General features: G+C 54.4%; 3 protein-coding genes across 5 annotated transcripts; all 3 read right to left on the bottom strand.

The window, feature by feature from the left end:
• Window positions 1–144: 144 nt before the first annotated feature.
• Window positions 145–8,411, bottom strand: PPA1 (inorganic pyrophosphatase 1). Its single transcript, XM_001232699.6, has 11 exons — window positions 8,317–8,411; window positions 8,106–8,170; window positions 6,662–6,715; window positions 6,035–6,154; window positions 4,818–4,904; window positions 4,396–4,522; window positions 3,495–3,622; window positions 2,379–2,464; window positions 2,098–2,167; window positions 1,404–1,443; window positions 145–491 (listed from the first exon to the last, which is right to left on the bottom strand). The coding sequence occupies exons 1-11, from the start codon at window positions 8,378–8,380 to the stop codon at window positions 460–462; spliced, it is 873 nt and encodes a 290-aa protein (XP_001232700.2). The 5' UTR covers window positions 8,381–8,411; the 3' UTR covers window positions 145–459.
• Window positions 8,412–9,108: 697 nt separating this feature from the next.
• On the bottom strand, window positions 9,109–12,718 carry NPFFR1 (neuropeptide FF receptor 1). Of its 2 annotated transcripts, none has more exons than XM_046942698.1 (4): window positions 12,135–12,718; window positions 11,409–11,699; window positions 10,427–10,526; window positions 9,109–10,114 (listed from the first exon to the last, which is right to left on the bottom strand). In XM_046942698.1, the coding sequence occupies exons 1-4, from the start codon at window positions 12,172–12,174 to the stop codon at window positions 9,340–9,342; spliced, it is 1,206 nt and encodes a 401-aa protein (XP_046798654.1). In that variant the 5' UTR covers window positions 12,175–12,718; the 3' UTR covers window positions 9,109–9,339.
• A 580-nt stretch (window positions 12,719–13,298) lies between these two features.
• Window positions 13,299–15,956, bottom strand: LRRC20 (leucine rich repeat containing 20). 2 transcript variants are annotated; one of them, NM_001277385.2, is made up of 4 exons: window positions 15,825–15,956; window positions 15,520–15,669; window positions 14,964–15,131; window positions 13,299–13,571 (listed from the first exon to the last, which is right to left on the bottom strand). In NM_001277385.2, the coding sequence occupies exons 1-4, from the start codon at window positions 15,904–15,906 to the stop codon at window positions 13,420–13,422; spliced, it is 552 nt and encodes a 183-aa protein (NP_001264314.2). In that variant the 5' UTR covers window positions 15,907–15,956; the 3' UTR covers window positions 13,299–13,419. The 2 variants fall into 2 exon arrangements, with proteins under 2 accessions (NP_001264314.2, XP_015143707.1); XM_015288221.4 differs by lacking the exon at window positions 15,520–15,669 and having other exon boundaries at window positions 13,306–13,571; window positions 15,825–15,940.
• Window positions 15,957–16,066: the final 110 nt, after the last annotated feature.

Below are 16,066 nucleotides of genomic sequence, written 5' to 3' on the forward strand. Positions count from 1 at the left end.
AGCCCGCCCACCCGGCGGTACAACCGCGGGTTCGAATCCCGCGAGCGGCAGCGGAACGAGCTTAAGGATCCCTCAGCGACCACCGCCGGAGCAGCGAGCTCCCCGCTCCGTCAGAGCAGGGAAAGGAGCACAGGACACACAGAGGAGGGTTCAGTAGTTTTATTTCTAACATCCAGCACACGTACTGGGTGAGCCTCTGTACATAAAGCCGTGCGGGTGCTGACAGTTACAGAAACACCACGAGACCACGCACAAGCAGCAGCTTCTGATTTACAAATGATGTCTTCTAGCCCCCACAAGACCCGACATACCAGGCAGCACGGCTAGACAGGCAGTTCTAATTGGTGTAATCCCAGGCAAGGTCTCTGCCCTGTCACCAGCACTATTCTCCTGGGCTACTCCTGCACGTGGTGACTGCGGTGGGAAGGGCGCAGCCGCTGCACTGGGCATCCTCAGCCCTCAGTTCTTCTGGTAATAGAACCACCTGTCAACTGCAAGGGGCAGAACAAAGCAGGGTTAGTCCTGCATGGCCACTCCATGAACTGGGATGGTTCGGGCTGGAGAACAGCAGGTTGAAGGGAGACCTCATTGCTTGCTACAGCTCCTGAGAGGTGGTGGGGAAGCGATCTGAGAGGGCTTTTCCAGCCTTAATGATTCAAGCGTGAGCTGGCCCGAAGCTGGCTTGCGTGGTGCTGTACACGTCACCTCCAGCTCACGCCCCACATGCGGTGATGCCCTGAGGAAGCCAGCCGTACTCAGCAGGCCATGAAAAGCAGCTGCATGGCTCTGCCAAGGGGCTGGCGGCGCAGCTTCCCTCGCACCCATCTGACTCAGCTGGCCTAAGAGTTGTCCCACAGTTGTCATTTTCCTTGGCAGCTGTGCGCTGCACAACAGACCAGCTCCTGACATGCAGAAAACCTCACTACCGGCTTGCAGCTGCCACTTGCTTAGTGACAGAGCCTCTGTCGGCAGCAGCTGAAGCACTGCACTCATGGCTATTTTCTGCCCCTTTGTGGGGATGAAGAGCTTCCCTTCCTCACTTCATCTGGACTGATGATGCTGATGAAACCCTGCTTGGGAGGAAGTAGTGAAAAAGCTACTGCTACCGCTGCACTTCAGTCCTCTGAAGTGTTCTTCTTCCCGCACTGAGGGACCACTACAGATCAAACTTCCTCCACAGCAAAGTGGCATCCCAGGTTTCCTGCTCGCATCCCAGCCTCACGTACCACAGTGAGGAAGTAAGCCCCCAGCACAAGTGATGTGGCAACTGAACAGCATTACTGAGACAAAACAGGTCTGACAAGGCCCATAGCCATTAGTCTTGATCCTCCTTTTCCTACTGACAGTTTCCCTGAGGAAGTCCTCACCCTACATCAGAATGCAATGTGAGTTTGGGAGCTTACCTTCAGGTGGGATTGGGTTGGCAGCTTTACACGGTGGTGCCTGAAACAAGAAGTGGAAGAGCAGATAGCAGCTGTTAGTGCAGACTAACCTCTCAAGTGAACACTGTGGGCTGCGCAGATCTCTTCTAAGCACAGTTCTAGACATGAGCCACATAAATTTGTCTGTGGCAGCCAGGGCTGGCCAGCTATGAAGGAGTACAGAAGTTCATGTTCAGCTGAGCCTGGCCATCACACAGCCTTCTCCTCTCCAGGCCAGCAGTGCTTTGCTTTAGGTAGACATTTGCCCTGCTCATACTGCAGGGTCCCTGGCTGTGAGTCTCTAAGAAATTAGGCTCTCTGAGGCTCGCTCTCAAAGGGTGACCTTTTCTGTGAAGCTTGTGAAAGGTCAAATACTTAAACGCACACTGAGCAGCCAACAGCCAAGCAACAGGTCAGAAATGCAGCCCTTCACACAAAGCCTGGTTTGGAGTCCTCTCCCAGATGCCTAAGGGTGAGGAGAAGCCTCTAGAAGAATGTCTGACTTGCTCCACGTCCATCTTATTTAACCAGAAACAGATGCTGCATTCAGTCATCCCAAGTTTTCTGAGCGCACAGAGTGCTATTCACACAAAGGCGAAGGTTTATGGTACCACTCAAATCACACTGTCTTGCCCCACACCGACACTGGGGATAGAACGCATCCATTTGTACTTACTGCATCCACAGTAGCTTTCGCACACTCTTGACTACAGCAGAAGGGGCTGCCCGAGACCGTCAGATTTGTGCTGGAAGGGAAAGGTTGCTCGTGAGTACACAGAATCCAAGTCTATCCCACAAGAGAGTTAGATGATGAAATAGCAGGAATCATTACTGTAGCTGCCTTGTTGCCTGCAGAGACAGTGAGCAGCTAACAGAAAGCGTGTCGGTAGGTGGAAAAGGAAATTTCTTGTTGCTTCTGGGAAAGAAGAGAGCATAGCAACACAAGCATTAACCTACCAGCTGATCTCTCCTCCGTCAGTTTTTTTAGCTATCAAAGCTTTCCAGTGTTCGTGCGTGCTTTTGATAACGTTCACTGCAAAATCCTAAAGATGAGAACAAACACTGCGTTAGGCATCAGCACTCAATCATTTTCTCTAGACTCTGAGTTCCATGCAATAAATGGCCTCCCTCCACTCCGGGTGGATCATTCAACAGCTGTGCCTATCAACAGGAAGAGATGCACAGCTAACCTAGGCTTGTAACTGTTTGAAAAGGAGTCTGCTTCCAAGCATAGCACGGCTTTAAAGCAGTAGTATATACTCAAGCGTTAACTGGCCAGCTGGAGACGGAAGCCCACACAATTGTCCCAGCATGAAGGCCAGCAGTAAATATCCTGGTTTGATGCAACACAAAGCCAAGTAAAACACTGCAGCAATGTGTGCAAGGGCCCTTGTTGCTACCTTCTGCCTTGATTCCAGCTTTGCCCATGCTGAGGGGCAATGAGATGTCCCAGTCCACCCAACCTGACACAAGGAGTTAAGAGAGCTCTCGTTCAGGAGCAGGAAGTTATTTGACTGCACGCAGGGAAGAAACAGAGACAAAGAGATCATGCTGCTGAGGCAGAGCCCTTTCTCAAAGGTAACCAGGGAACACCTGACAAGCTTTGCTCTTTAGGCCTGAAATGATGAAACATTTTAACTCCCACGTTTGCCTCCCTCCTTTCCTGGCTTCCTTCCACTGCAGCCTATTGCAAGTGAAAGAGTGACATCAAACACCCTTTGCTCCAGTTAGGAGCAAATAAACCCCATGTTTTCTGTTCTTGTTCTGATATGGAGACTGCCAGCCCCAAAGTGATCTTGTGGAAACATCACCTAGAAGACAGACTAATAGCATACAACAGTAGCAGGGCAACAACCCTGTGCTTCTTCTCCTGGTATTCCTGCAAGCATCAGCCCAGAAACAAGCAGAATGGTGGGCAGGAAAAGCAGCAGGAGGAATGAAGATGGCTATCCTCCGGCCCTGTGGAAACCCACTCTGTCAGCAACTACTCGCTCACATCCTCATGCCGCCAGAGCTCAGTTTTTAGGCAGCATACCTTTGTCTGTTCACAGTCACAAAGAATACTGACCCTACCTTATCTTTAAATTCCCCATTAAAAGCAAACTGGTTTTCCGGCTTTCCATCAGGTACTTTGTATCTTCTAAACCAGTCCACCGTAGCTTCTAAGTATCCAGGCTTCATCCTTCTGACATCGTTGATATCTGGCCAGGGAGAAAGGTTGGTCAGCCAGATCCAACAGCAGAAGTTACTGTGCTACTGTCCCAGTCTTTTGAGCTCATCCAGCACCTCCTGACATAGCCCTAGCACCATCCCAAGCAGTTTTCAACACAAACACAACCTGGATACCTGCACATGGAGAGGGAACTTAAGTGTTTCATTCTCAGAACAAAGTCACATTGACACATTTCAACAGCTTTGATGAGAGACTTGCTGGACAACTCTCCCTTCCACTCACAGGACACCCTTTCCTTGGAGATGCCCTGTATAGTGGAAATGCTAATTCAAGGCGACTGAGCACCTGGTGGGAAGGCAGGACCAACCCAGTGGAGCTCAGGTGCATGCAATACAGCTGAGTGACTGGAAGGGGTGGAGCCAGGATCCACCCCTTCCCAGACCTCATTTCAAGGCTGGCAGTGGAGGTGAGGGCATCTCTCTGCGGGTTCTTGTGTATCTGAGGCTTTCCAAAGGTAAGCAGTTTTTCTTTATTTATTTCTGCATCTATAGCTGTTGTGTTTGGGTTTGTTCTTATTTGCTGCAGCCTAGGATTGTACCGCTCTGCTATCATTGCTATACTTTCCATCACATTATAGCATTACACCCTGCTATGCAAAGGTCTTCGTTTGTGTAAGTAGTGTAACATTTTGCTAGAGATAACATCCCATTCTGCTGCCATAGTCTGTATTGCATCTGTCCAAATACCGACCCTGCAGACACTCAAGGCAGGAAGGGAAGGATTAGACTTCTTTCTCCCTACCGTTATAGTTTTCTGCTTCAGGGTCTTCAATGTTGATAGCAATTATCTTCCAGTCTGTTTCTCCCTCATCAATCAGTGCCAGCGTGCCCAGCACCTTCACCTTGATCACTTCTCCTCGCGAGCAGACCTACAAGGACAAAGGACTTCTCTGTACACATCCAAGGAACTCACGACGGAGTTGGTACAAGTTGTCAGAGCACAGCAAGCAGTTCCATACCACAAAGGCAGCTGTCTCTTATCAGCAGCTCATGAGGTAGCTGCTAAGCTCCTGGGGCTTGCACTGTAAGATCTCATCAACAATCTCCAGAGAGAGCGGAGGATAAACATCACGTTCTTAAGATATGGGTGGCAAGAAGTGAATAATGACTCTGAACAATTGACTTCAGAGACACTAATTACAGTCACTCTCTAGAACGCATTACCTTGCTTCCAATTTCACACACATCAATTGGATCATTGTCTCCACAGCAGCCAGTGTTTTCATCCTTATGGCCTGGGTCCTCCCAAGTCTACAGGAAATTAAAACAAATAAGAACAAGCAAATCTCTCCATATGCTGAATAGGGACTCAAGAAGAAGCAAGAGGCAGGTTTACTTCATGCATGCATGCATTTGCCTTGAAGATACAGATGATGGTCCACCTCACACTTGCTTTTACATCTAGCAATTGCATAACAGTTTTATGGTTGCCTGTAAATGCAGTTTCAATCTGAGTTAAGTTCTTTTCCTGCCAAGGGCAAACTGGTCTTTCCCACTGACAAACCCTTTAACAACTTTCCAGACTTCCTCTCAAGTTAAACAGCCACATAAAGGCGAAGTTCACATCTATAAAGAATACTCACTGATTTGGCTTCCTGCCTGTTCCTCTCCCTATTCATTTCTTAACAGAAGTTTCCTGAACCCCAGATAAGAGAGTTGGAAGACAGACGGGTGTATTGCTTCCTTTCAGTTACGCAGCTGAAGGCAGCAGAGCAGAAGCAGGAACACGAGTCCCACACCCTATGCTACCTGGTGTCCTTCTGCATCTCAGCAGGAGCAGCGTGTGTTTGAAGTCAGACAGCAAGGCTCCAGGAGGTACTGGAGCTGCGCCTCTGAAAACAGCAGCTGCTCAAAGCACATTTCTGGTCAGGAGCAAAAGGGCACGGTTCACTGGTTGCTAACTCACAGCACACGGGGTCTTTGAGATAATCCAGCTTGGGGGCTGCACACCTAGGTCCTGTACTGCACCTTAAAGCTTTAGGTCCTACTGCTCCACCAGGCAGGAATGAAGGATGTGAAACTGCCAGGCACCCACTGTGAGCCTTCAGCTCTCTTGTGCAGCAACCACTTCCTGAGCCCAAAGGCGAACGCCGACTTCTGTAGCCAAACTCAAGGTGAGGAGTGATGCAGCAGCTGCTTGTTATCACAACAGCTTGTTGTTTTCAACAGCTTCTTTACAGCGCTAGCTACATGCCTGCCTCCAGACGTGTCTACCTGCAAACATCACTGCTCTCTTGACAGGTTCTCCTCATTAGCAGCATTATAGGTACGGCTGCAGATGCGGCGTTCCACTTCAGACTCTGCTTGCTCATGAAATGGTGTCAGTCAGACACACATAGGCACACCCCCTCCCCACCCAAAGAGGGAGCCACGTCCAGTACCTGTGGGATAGCACCGTAATTCCAGATGTAACCCTTGTGGGGAAACACATTAGCTACGTAGCGCAGTTTTCCCTTCTTCACATCTTGCTTAATTGGGTTTAAGGGATCCTTTGTCGCAATCTGCAAGAGAAGTTGCATCAATCTCTGTACGTGGCTCTCTAGGAAAGCGGTTGCTTTTGCCACGAAGCTGGCTCTAACCCACAGGCTGCAGAGCTTGGAGCCCACGCTGAGGCAGGCACCATTTCCTGCTGCCCCTCCTGGGACAGAGCCTCCAGCAGGCTGACCAGCACCACGCTCAGCATTCACACCTGTCAGATGCTGCTTGCAGAAGAACATGAAGTTATTCCAACTTCTATAAGACAGCCTCTGCTCTGGGGCTCTAGCATCAAGTGAGTATTTATGTGAGTGGCCAGAATTACATCTAGAAGAGCATCCCTGGTGTGAACCACACAGCACAGCGGGTTCTGAAAGGCCTTATTTATCAGGGCTGAATCATCACCTTTGAAGTTACAGAGCCACGAATGCTCCTTTTTGGAAGGCAGAGGAGAGAAAGGGAGAGCAGGCAAGGCCTGGGGTTAGCCGTCTGCTCAGCTCAAGCACTTCAGCCCGGAACCAGAATGCAGTTACCTCCATTTTAGCATTGGTCCATCGAGGCACTTCCACGACCATGTTGAATACATTCTGAAGAAAGCAAAACGTCAGTGAGCAGATGGAACCTCAGTACCACGCTTCAAAGTAGGGCACACGTGAGTAAGTGTGAAAAACAGAACTTTGTGCTTTTTTTCCCCCCTAGTGCTAATCTTGATACTCTCGACAGATGCCCTGCAGTCCGGTCCATTGCATCATCACTCAAATGTGAACCCCATGAAGATTACCTAGACTGCAGGTGTTTGGAGGTGGCAGCAGATGGAAGGTCTGCATTACCTTTCTGCAGAACAGGATCAGTGACAGCTGCACAGGTGCAATGCTCAGGCTTGCATCACTTCCCAGGTGTTTGAGCCCCCCCCTCTCACAAAAGGGGACCTTCTGGGTCGAGGGGTGCAGGGATAGGGTTGCTGGGGGCAATGCAGAGCCACGCTGTGCAGCATTTCACTTATGGGTGAGTCCTGGCTCTAGCTGTGCTGAGGGGACTCAGTCCCTTCTTCCTCAGAAAAAAAATAGCTGTTCTATATGTGAACCTTAACATTTGCTATCAGAAGAGATTACGGCTTTTAACAAACAGCCAAACCTTACTCCTTAGCAGCCGCAAGGCTTCTAATTCCCAGGTTAAGCAGTATTAGCATTGCAAAGGTAATACCAGACGGGCAGTATCGCACCGTAATTAGATTGCTATTGCGTAACGAGCGCTATTATGTCATTGACTTTGCTCACACCCCTTCCCAACAAGTTCACCGCGTACCCTTAATTGCAGGGGGAGGTCACTTCCCATGTGTAATTGAAATTTAAGTGGATATATATTAGTTTTGCTTATACATAGCTGCAGGGAAGGAAGAGGTGGCTGTGCAGGTAGAGGATGCTCGGGGCTCTGCACACCTCTCCCCCAGCTCTGCTGCCTCAAGCTATGGACCTGGCTTGGGCGAGATACCAGCGGGCAGCCCAAGGTCAGTCCCTCAGACAGGACACACGGATGAGGTCAGCACCTCCCAGCCCACGGCTGAAAAAGCTCCCTGCAGTAATCCTCTCTAGCTTACCAGTCTGCACCGAAAGATCAGGGTGCTCAGACACAGTGAGGCAGCCCGGTGCTGCTAACAAACCTGCTAAGTGAGAAACGTCCCCGTGCAGCCTTCCAGCCCATGGGCAGCACCGCACCCCTGCAACCACCCTGCTCTGCTCCACTAGCACCTGCAGAGCACAGCACCACCCGAGTATTCCTGCTTCGATGACCTTTTGGGCACGGTATCTGCTGCTGAAGACCAGCACATCGCTGTCCTTGATGGCAGTCCGCCTCTTTCCCTCTGAGCAGCCAAAAGCAACATCGGGCCGGCTCCAAATACTTTCTGGAGCGTTCCCTCAGCTCTGCAGCCCCTCTGCCTTCCCCATAACCGCCTCCAAGCCCCAGCAGCCCCCTCACCTTGCCGGCGTCCGCGTACAGCGGGATGTCGTGGAAGGGGGAGATGTACCGCCCGGCCGCGTCCTCTGCAAGGCAAAGCGGGGCGCTCAGCGGGGCGGCCCCTCGGCCCCGGGGTCCGCCCGACGTGAGCGCCCCGGGAGGGGGTGGGGGAGCTAGGAGAGGATGAGAGAAGGGATATAAGGAGCCGGGCTCTGGTGCCAGCCACACTCACTGAAAAACAGGCGGTACTCCAGGCTGTTCGGCGCAGCACGCTCCTCCACGCTGTACCCCGCCATTGCACCACGCTCCCCGCCGCCCGCTCGGCTCACTGCGCAGGCGCCGCTGCCCGCACCCCCCGACGGCCCATACCCACGCCCCCGCGTCTAGCTCCGCCCCTATGACACATAGCCACGCCTATCTGCGCCAATCCCCGCCCCGTATAGCCTGTAGCCCCGCCCCCTTTCGTCTAGTCCCGCCCCCTAGGCGTAGAGCCCCGCCCCCGAGCCCACCGCGCAGGCGCTAAGAGCCGTCCTCCTGCCCTGCCGCTGTGCGGTAGCATGACGTGGCGCAGGGTGACGTGTGCGTGCGGAGTGGCGTGGGTGGTACAGCCCCGCCTGGGTACCTGTGCGTAGGATGGCGTGGTCCACCATGGCATGGTGCTGCCTGGCCACAGCAGTGTGGGGTGTCACGACTCAGCATGGCACGGCACCTCATGGCCATGACAGTATGGGGTGGCATAGTCTACCAGTGCCACAACGCTAGAGTCCAGCATGGCCACAACAGTACGGTGTGGTCTGGCACACTGTGGCCACAACTGCATGGTCCACCAAGGCCACAGGAGCATTGCACAGTCCAGTAGGACCACAGCAGCGTGACGTGATATGGCCTAGTTTGGTATGGCACCACAGGGCCACAACAACACGCTGTAGTTCCTCTGGGCACAGCCCAGGATAGTATGGAGCAACCCACACATGGTTCTTCTTTCCCACCGCCGTGCACCCCATAATGGTTGGCATGGGCTGGGTAAGCAAGGAACTTGGAGACATGACATCAGCAGGTCGTGCCTTTATTTCAATGACTTTGCAAATCCCTATTCCCCTCCACTCCCCAACAAGCCCTTGGGTTGGACGCTGACTGATCATCACGTGAAGACCCCAAAACCACAACAATATGGGGTTTCCTTCCTACCACAGTGCCACGCACGAGGTCCCCACCTAGACCCACGTCTATCAGGCAAGCTGGTGGCCACAGCTGCTCAGCCATTCCACGCGGGGACGCCAGCCCGTCGGGATGCCAGCGGCCTCGATTCTGAGTGTGGGGGAGAGTCGCTGGCCTGGGGCTGGGTGAAGACACGGTTGCGGGCACCATAGGGCCCACGGTGCTGCCGGCGTGGTGGCAAGCAGAAAGGGGCCCTGAAGGCCTCCTGGAAGCCCCGTCGGAAGTTCTCATTGAAGTAGCCGTAGATGATGGGGTTGGCGCTGCTGTTGAAGAAGGCCAGCCAGTGGGCAAAGGGAAAGACATAGCCGGTGACCAGGTGCAGCTGGTGCTCACTGAGGTGCCCGTAGTCTGTCAGCAGCATCAGTGTCCAGAGGGGCAGCCAGGAGAGGGTGAAGAAGAGAGCCATGATGATGAGCATGTTGATGACCTTCGCCTTCCTACGGGACACCTTCCTCCCCTCGGGCTCCTCAGGCCGGGTGCCGCGGGCGGGTGCTGCTGACTTGAAGAGCTTGAAGGCAATGCGGGCATACATGACGACAATGAGGGCGAGGGGTGCCACGTAGATGTGGGAGAAGAGGACGGTAGTGTAGATCCTCCTCATCTCTGTCTCGGGCCAGGCCTCCCAGCAGGAGTAGAGGGGGTAGGAGTTGTTGTAGGTGTCCACCATGAAGTGGTGCTCCTCCCTGGTGACAGTTAGGGTGATGGCGGAGGGGCACATGATGAGCAGGGCCAGCACCCAGATGATGGCAATGGTCACCAGGGCTTTCCTCAGCGTCAGCTTCTGCCGGAAGGGGTGGACGATGCAGCGAAACCTGTGGGGTTGGTGGGACCTCCTTGTCACACCTCAAGGAGGTGGCCAGCTGCATTAGCATGGCTTTGACCTGGAGGCTCTTTGAGTTTCTTGTTCACCATCACCACATCTCTGTGGGCAAACTGGGTGGTGAAAAGTGGGGATGTGGTGCTGCATGGTGTCCAAGCTTGGGAAGAGGGCCGTGCCCACGATGGGATACCCCGAAGGAAGGAAGACGGCCAGCACCCAGTGGTGGGACTGGAGTGTTACATGCACTACGAGTTCCCGAACACCGTGCAGGATGAGGTGTCAGGATCCCCCCATCCCTACGTACCTCTCCACAGCGATGGCCACCAGCGTGAAAACAGAGGCGGAGACAGACATGCCCTGTACCAGGCCACTCATTTTGCACATGGCATTGTCAAAGGGCCACCCTGCAAACACAAAAGGAGTGTTGGGGATAGCGGGCTGGCCCCTGTCCCCACGTCCCCTCACATCACCCCTGAGGGTTGAACACGTTTGGCTCATCAACATCCCTCAGCAACTCCCTCTAGATGTCCCCATCCACCATGTGATGGTAAATCCTGGTCCTAAGCAGGGGGAGCTGTATATTTTTCTTGTTATTCATACAGACATGGGCTTCAGCAGTATATAAAATGGACTTCAGCAGCAAAATAAATAAATAAATAAACAAATAAAATAAAATAGAAAAAAAAAATAAAAAGGAGATGTATTACACTTTCCAGAAGGTTATAGAGAGCAAGGTGATATCACAAATACTCGCCCTCGCCTTTTCTGCTGCGTTTCTGTTGGACTCCAGCTGTTATCAGAAGGACTGACCTTTGGGTCCTCAATCCGCTGGGCTTTAATTTGTTTTCCCTGCTAAGGTATCTGCAGGTGTGGCACAGCATTGGGACACAGATGACGTCATGGGACCGCAATGCCACCAAAACCCTTTTTTCCTTTGAAACATGGTGTAGTGGAAGAAGACCCTGTGACCCCTTGGAAACAGGAGGATGTGACACTCTCCCTTGCCTGGGCATGGGGCCACAGTTAATAAACTGCATGTGGCAATAAATACATAAATACTCTGCCCTGGCTGTGGCTTGTTCCACTCAATATAATGGAAAGCAGCGTTATGGCTTTGAACTCCCATCAGATATGGCTGAATGCCCACCTGCCACCCTCCTTGAACTCAGTACAAAAAATGGGGGAGAGTTTTGGGGAAGTGGACTGCTAGGGAGAGCAAGGAGAAGGTGGATGGTGTCTCCCAGCACTTCCCTTCCCCATCACGTCTCGCCCCGTGCCCTGCTCACCCGTGATGAGGTTGTCCACGAGGGTTGTAGGCATGCAGAAGATGCCCACCAGCAGGTCGCTGATGGCAAGGTTGAGGATGAACATGTTGGTGACCGTCCGCATCTGGCGGTTCTTCACCACGATGAAGCACACCAGGATGTTGCCGATCATGCACATGAGGAAGATGAAGGTATAGGCTAGGATGAACATCACAGCCACGGGCGAGGAGTGCTGGTAGTATGCCAAGAAGGTGTAATTTTCCTTCAGGAGGTGGCTCTCACTGACATTAGCCCAGCTGCCATTGGAGGGGTCTGAGGGAGGGAAAGCAGAAAAATGAAGGTGGAAGGGGATGAGGCAACGGTTCCCTTCTCTTCCTACTGCCCTCGGAGATGGGGAGCCCCAGCCACATCTCTGCTTCCAGCACGTGGGGCTGGGTTAGCTCAGCAGACGGGACGGCTCTGTGGAGTGGCCGTTCCTCAAAGCTCAGAATTCATTTTTGATGAAAGGTTAAAGAAGGCCAGCAGGCATCTTGTTCTCATGGGGTTTTCCTAGGGATCATGCAAGGAAAGCAGGGCATGGTGAGAAGTCCATCTCCTGCTGCATTACAGTGCTCAGACCATGCAGGAGATGCATCTATGTGGACTCCCACGCAGTCGGTACAGGACCATACGGAGTGTCCGGGAAGGAGGACCCCCTGTACTCTTCTTCCACATGCAGCCTTAATGATACATAATTATTATAATTACCTGCAGCCAGGAGAGCTTCTGCTGGATGGGGGAACGTCATTTTGCTGCTGCAGACCTACTGGGGGAGCAGATCCGCGCACCGGTCCCCGGCAGGGATGTGGGAGGCTGCTGAGCAGGGGGAGACTCACCCTGCATGCTCATTGGCTGCAGTTTTCGGGCAGGAAAAGGGAAATGTTGGACTGGGCAGCAGCAGAGCCCGCAGCAGCATTGCCTGATACCTCTATTAAGCCCAAAACTTTGCCCGACTTTATCACCCTGGGCTGCAATCCCTTGCAGCATTGTCGGGTGAGAAATTAGAGGATGCTGCGGGAGGGAACTGGAAGGAGAGGTGAGAATAAAAGGCTCTGCGCTGGATGGGGATGCATCCTCCTCACTCTCCTCGGCAGTGGGGACATCCCCGGGTCGATGGGGAAGGAGAAACCGCAATGAAAGGAGGAAAAGGGATCCCTGCTTTGCGACTCACCCCCGCTTGGCTCCGGGTGCTGCAGCGCTTGCATCGGGAGGTGGGGAAGGAGGTCTCCTCCAGCCGGGGGTCCCCGCTGCTGAGCATTGCTCCTGTGCCGCCGTCACCGCTGCTGGCGGATGCGGCAGCAGCTCGGAGGGGGGGGGGAGGGGGGGGGAAGCATCCTCCCATTGCCATGGATACCGGGGTACCCACTGGCGGCTTAGCGAGAATGGAGCCAGAGCAGCTCGGCTCGCCCCCAGCGCTGCAGATGTGGTCATCTGGTTGCTCGGGTCCCCTTGCCCCCCCACTACGTCACACCTGGCTCTGTAGGGCAAGGCAAGTCCAGAAGTCACTTGCTGCCCTGCATGGTGGTCGGCATCCCACACCCCCCTGGGGGAACCCCCCAGCACGCTTCCTCCTGACAGAGTATGAAGGGAAAGCTTTCCCTGCTACATTCCAGTGCCTGGGAGCTAAAGGTCATCCTAACGCCCTGCAGCACCCCTCTGTGACCCCCCTGCAGCCTGTTCAGAGCCCCCCAGCGTCCCCTGCAGCCCCCCCAGCATCCTCTTCACAACATCCCTGCAGCCCTTTGGCACCCTCCTTGCAGCCATGGGGAGACCTTGGGACACCATCCTCAACACATGCACCCATCACGGGGACTCTGTGGGGACTCGGGCTCCTTCCAGCCCATTGCTGGCAACCAATAATCCATCAATGAATCGAACACAATGCACATAACACATTTAATCAGGCATTGGGCACATCGTGCCAGCAGCTGGAAGCCGTGGGGAGCTCCTGGGCCATGGGGCACTCCTCCAGGCACCGGGCAGCAGGGACATGTCAGGCCGTGGGGACATTGCCCTCAGGTGACAGTAGCAGCTCGAAGGGGACCAGGGGCCGGACGAGCAGGCGTACAGCAGGGCACACAGGGTTGGCACGCAGGTTGAGGCTCCGCAGCGAGGACATGTTGGCCAGTGCCTCTGTTGGCACCTCTGCAGGGGGGAACAAAGGGAACAGGTTTAGGGGAGGGGAGGGTGTTTTTATTAAAAACAAAAATAGAACAGGTTAAATGAAGCTGCAAAGCCTGGTGCTGCTCATGGCAATATGCATAGGCAGCAAGGAGCAGCAGCAGCACCCATACTTACAGCCGCCTGCACCCTGCTGCCAGCTGCTCCCCCTCCTTGTCCTGCTTTCCCAAGCAGAACGGGTGGAAAGGAGAAAACAGGCATTAAAACACAGCAAGAAAGAAAGCAAGAAGCCTCTTTTATAATTAAAGCCAGCGGTAATTTTCCTCTGATTAGAATATAATAATAACAGTGAAAAAATCCAGCTCGCCGGGGTGAAAGGCTGCTGGGGAACCAGCAGGCATCGGAGGAAACCAACGATGGTCCGAGAGTGGGGAGTGTGCAGCTGCATGGTGGCATCACCCTTAAGCATGAAAAATAATGCTGTGGTATCACTGCAAGGAGCAGGGAAAGGGTTAAGAGCCCTGACGTTAACATATGCATCACTACTCTGCAGGTTAAGAGCTCCTTGAGATGAAAGGGGGTAGCTGGCAGCACTGAAGGGCTCCTTCCAGAGCCCAGGGCTGCAGGCAGGCACTAATCGATGTGCTCATCCTCCCGTTTCCCTGGAGAACATCACCCGCTGCCTCGAGCTGTGGCTCAGCATCCCCCAGAAGACTGAGACCCCCTCCAGCAGATATCTTGAACCTGGATTGGCCCTGAGAGCAGCTTTGTCTCCAGTGTGGCAGAAGGGAATGGGCAGAACCAGGAACCACACGTGGTTGGGATGGCAGCACCAAAACCTGCTGTTGCAAAGCCACCACCAATAAACCTCCATCCACCTTCTGTAGACTGCCATGCCCTTATCCAGAGCAGGATCCTCAGTTTGTTTGGGAGCTCAGTGGTGCAACCTGGACAAACCAGCCCACTTTCATCTCCACACCACTAAGATGTGGTATGCTGGCTGGAAGCATGCAGGCTGCTAGATAACAGCACGAGGATGAGCTTTCAGGTGCTTCAGCATCATCTCCAAAGACACAGAGATTATGCTGGTCTTCCACCAGCCACAGCAGCAGGCAGAGGGCTCAAAGCCTGTATGGCCATCAAGGAAAACGAAGATGTGCGCTGGCTAAGCTCATGCTAATGGGTTCTCCTTAACTCTCCTTCACTGCTGTGCACAGGGAAGAATAGGAAAATGTAAATAAAAGCTCCTAAATCATACAGAAAGCTCAGCCTTTGAGGCTCCAGAGTAACCCAGTGGACTCCATCGTGGTCCCACACCATACAGCCATGAGCCATCAAGTGGAGGAGCCCGGAGGGGTGGTGAGAAGGGATACGCTCACATCCACCAGTTTTCCTCCCCAGCCCCTTCCCTCTCACCTGCGATCTCATTCCCTTCCAGGTTGATGCTCTCCAGTGCAGGGGCAGCCACCAGGGGCTCGGGGAAGTGCCGGAACTTGTTGCGGGCGAGGTTGATGGTGCGCAGGTGCAGCAGGGAGCCCAGCTCCTGGGGCAGGCGGTGCAGGAGGTTGCCCTCCAGGTTGAGTTCTGGAAGAGGAACAAAGCTGACCCTCCGTTCCGTGCAGCAAAGCTCCCAGCGAGGGACTCCTCCAGCAGCCAGGGCTGCTGTGCGGAGCTGAATGTGACATGGATGCGCTCTAGCCTGGTGTTGTGCTGACGGGCCGTCTCCTCGCTACACAAAAGACACTGAGGTGCTGGAGAGCATCACAGAATCGTACAATGGCTCGGCTTGGAAGGGACATTAAAGATCGTTGCGCTCCAACTCCCTGTCATGGGCCGGCTGCCCCCCACCAACTGTGTTGCAGAGCCGTGGGATGTGGCACTGAGGGACGCGAGGCTGGTGGGGGCGGGCTGGACGAGCTGAGGGCTTTTCCAACCTCAGCGGCCCCGTGACGGCAGGCCGGCCCGCGCTTACCTCGCAGCTGGCTGAAGGTGGTGGCGAAGCGTGCGCCGAGAGCCTTCAGCTCGTTGTTAGCCAGCGAGATGCGGTGGATGCCCTGCGTGACGCTGCGCACCGCCTTGTAGATGCCGGCGGGGAAAGCCACCAGCTTGCAGTCCGCCAGGTCTGCGGGGACAGCCGGGTGAGCGGCGGGGGCAGCTGCACAGCGCCCGGCCCCGGGCTGCCAAACACGCGGCCCTCCTGCACGGCGGGGCCCCGCCGCACCCCGACGCGGTGCGGGGACGGAGCAGCGCGGCACCCCGCCGGGGCCGCGGCCTTACCCAGCGTGTCGCCTTGGCTCTCCACCGTCTCGTTCACCCTCCTGGCCACGCGGGCCACCGCCTCGCCCATCCTCCTCTGCATGGGGGCGGCCGGGGGGGGACACTGCGGGCGCGGCGGAGGCGGCGTTCCCCGCTGCTAAAAATAAAGCGCTGGGACATGTGCTCTGCCGGGGCGGGGGGGAAGGGGGGCGCGCTCTGCGGGATCCGCGGGGCTCCGCGGGAGCGGGGCTTCGCGTGGGGCG

The sequence above is a fragment of the Gallus gallus genome, chromosome 6, assembly GCF_016699485.2.
Source record: "Gallus gallus isolate bGalGal1 chromosome 6, bGalGal1.mat.broiler.GRCg7b, whole genome shotgun sequence".
NCBI classification, from domain to species: domain Eukaryota; kingdom Metazoa; phylum Chordata; class Aves; order Galliformes; family Phasianidae; genus Gallus; species Gallus gallus.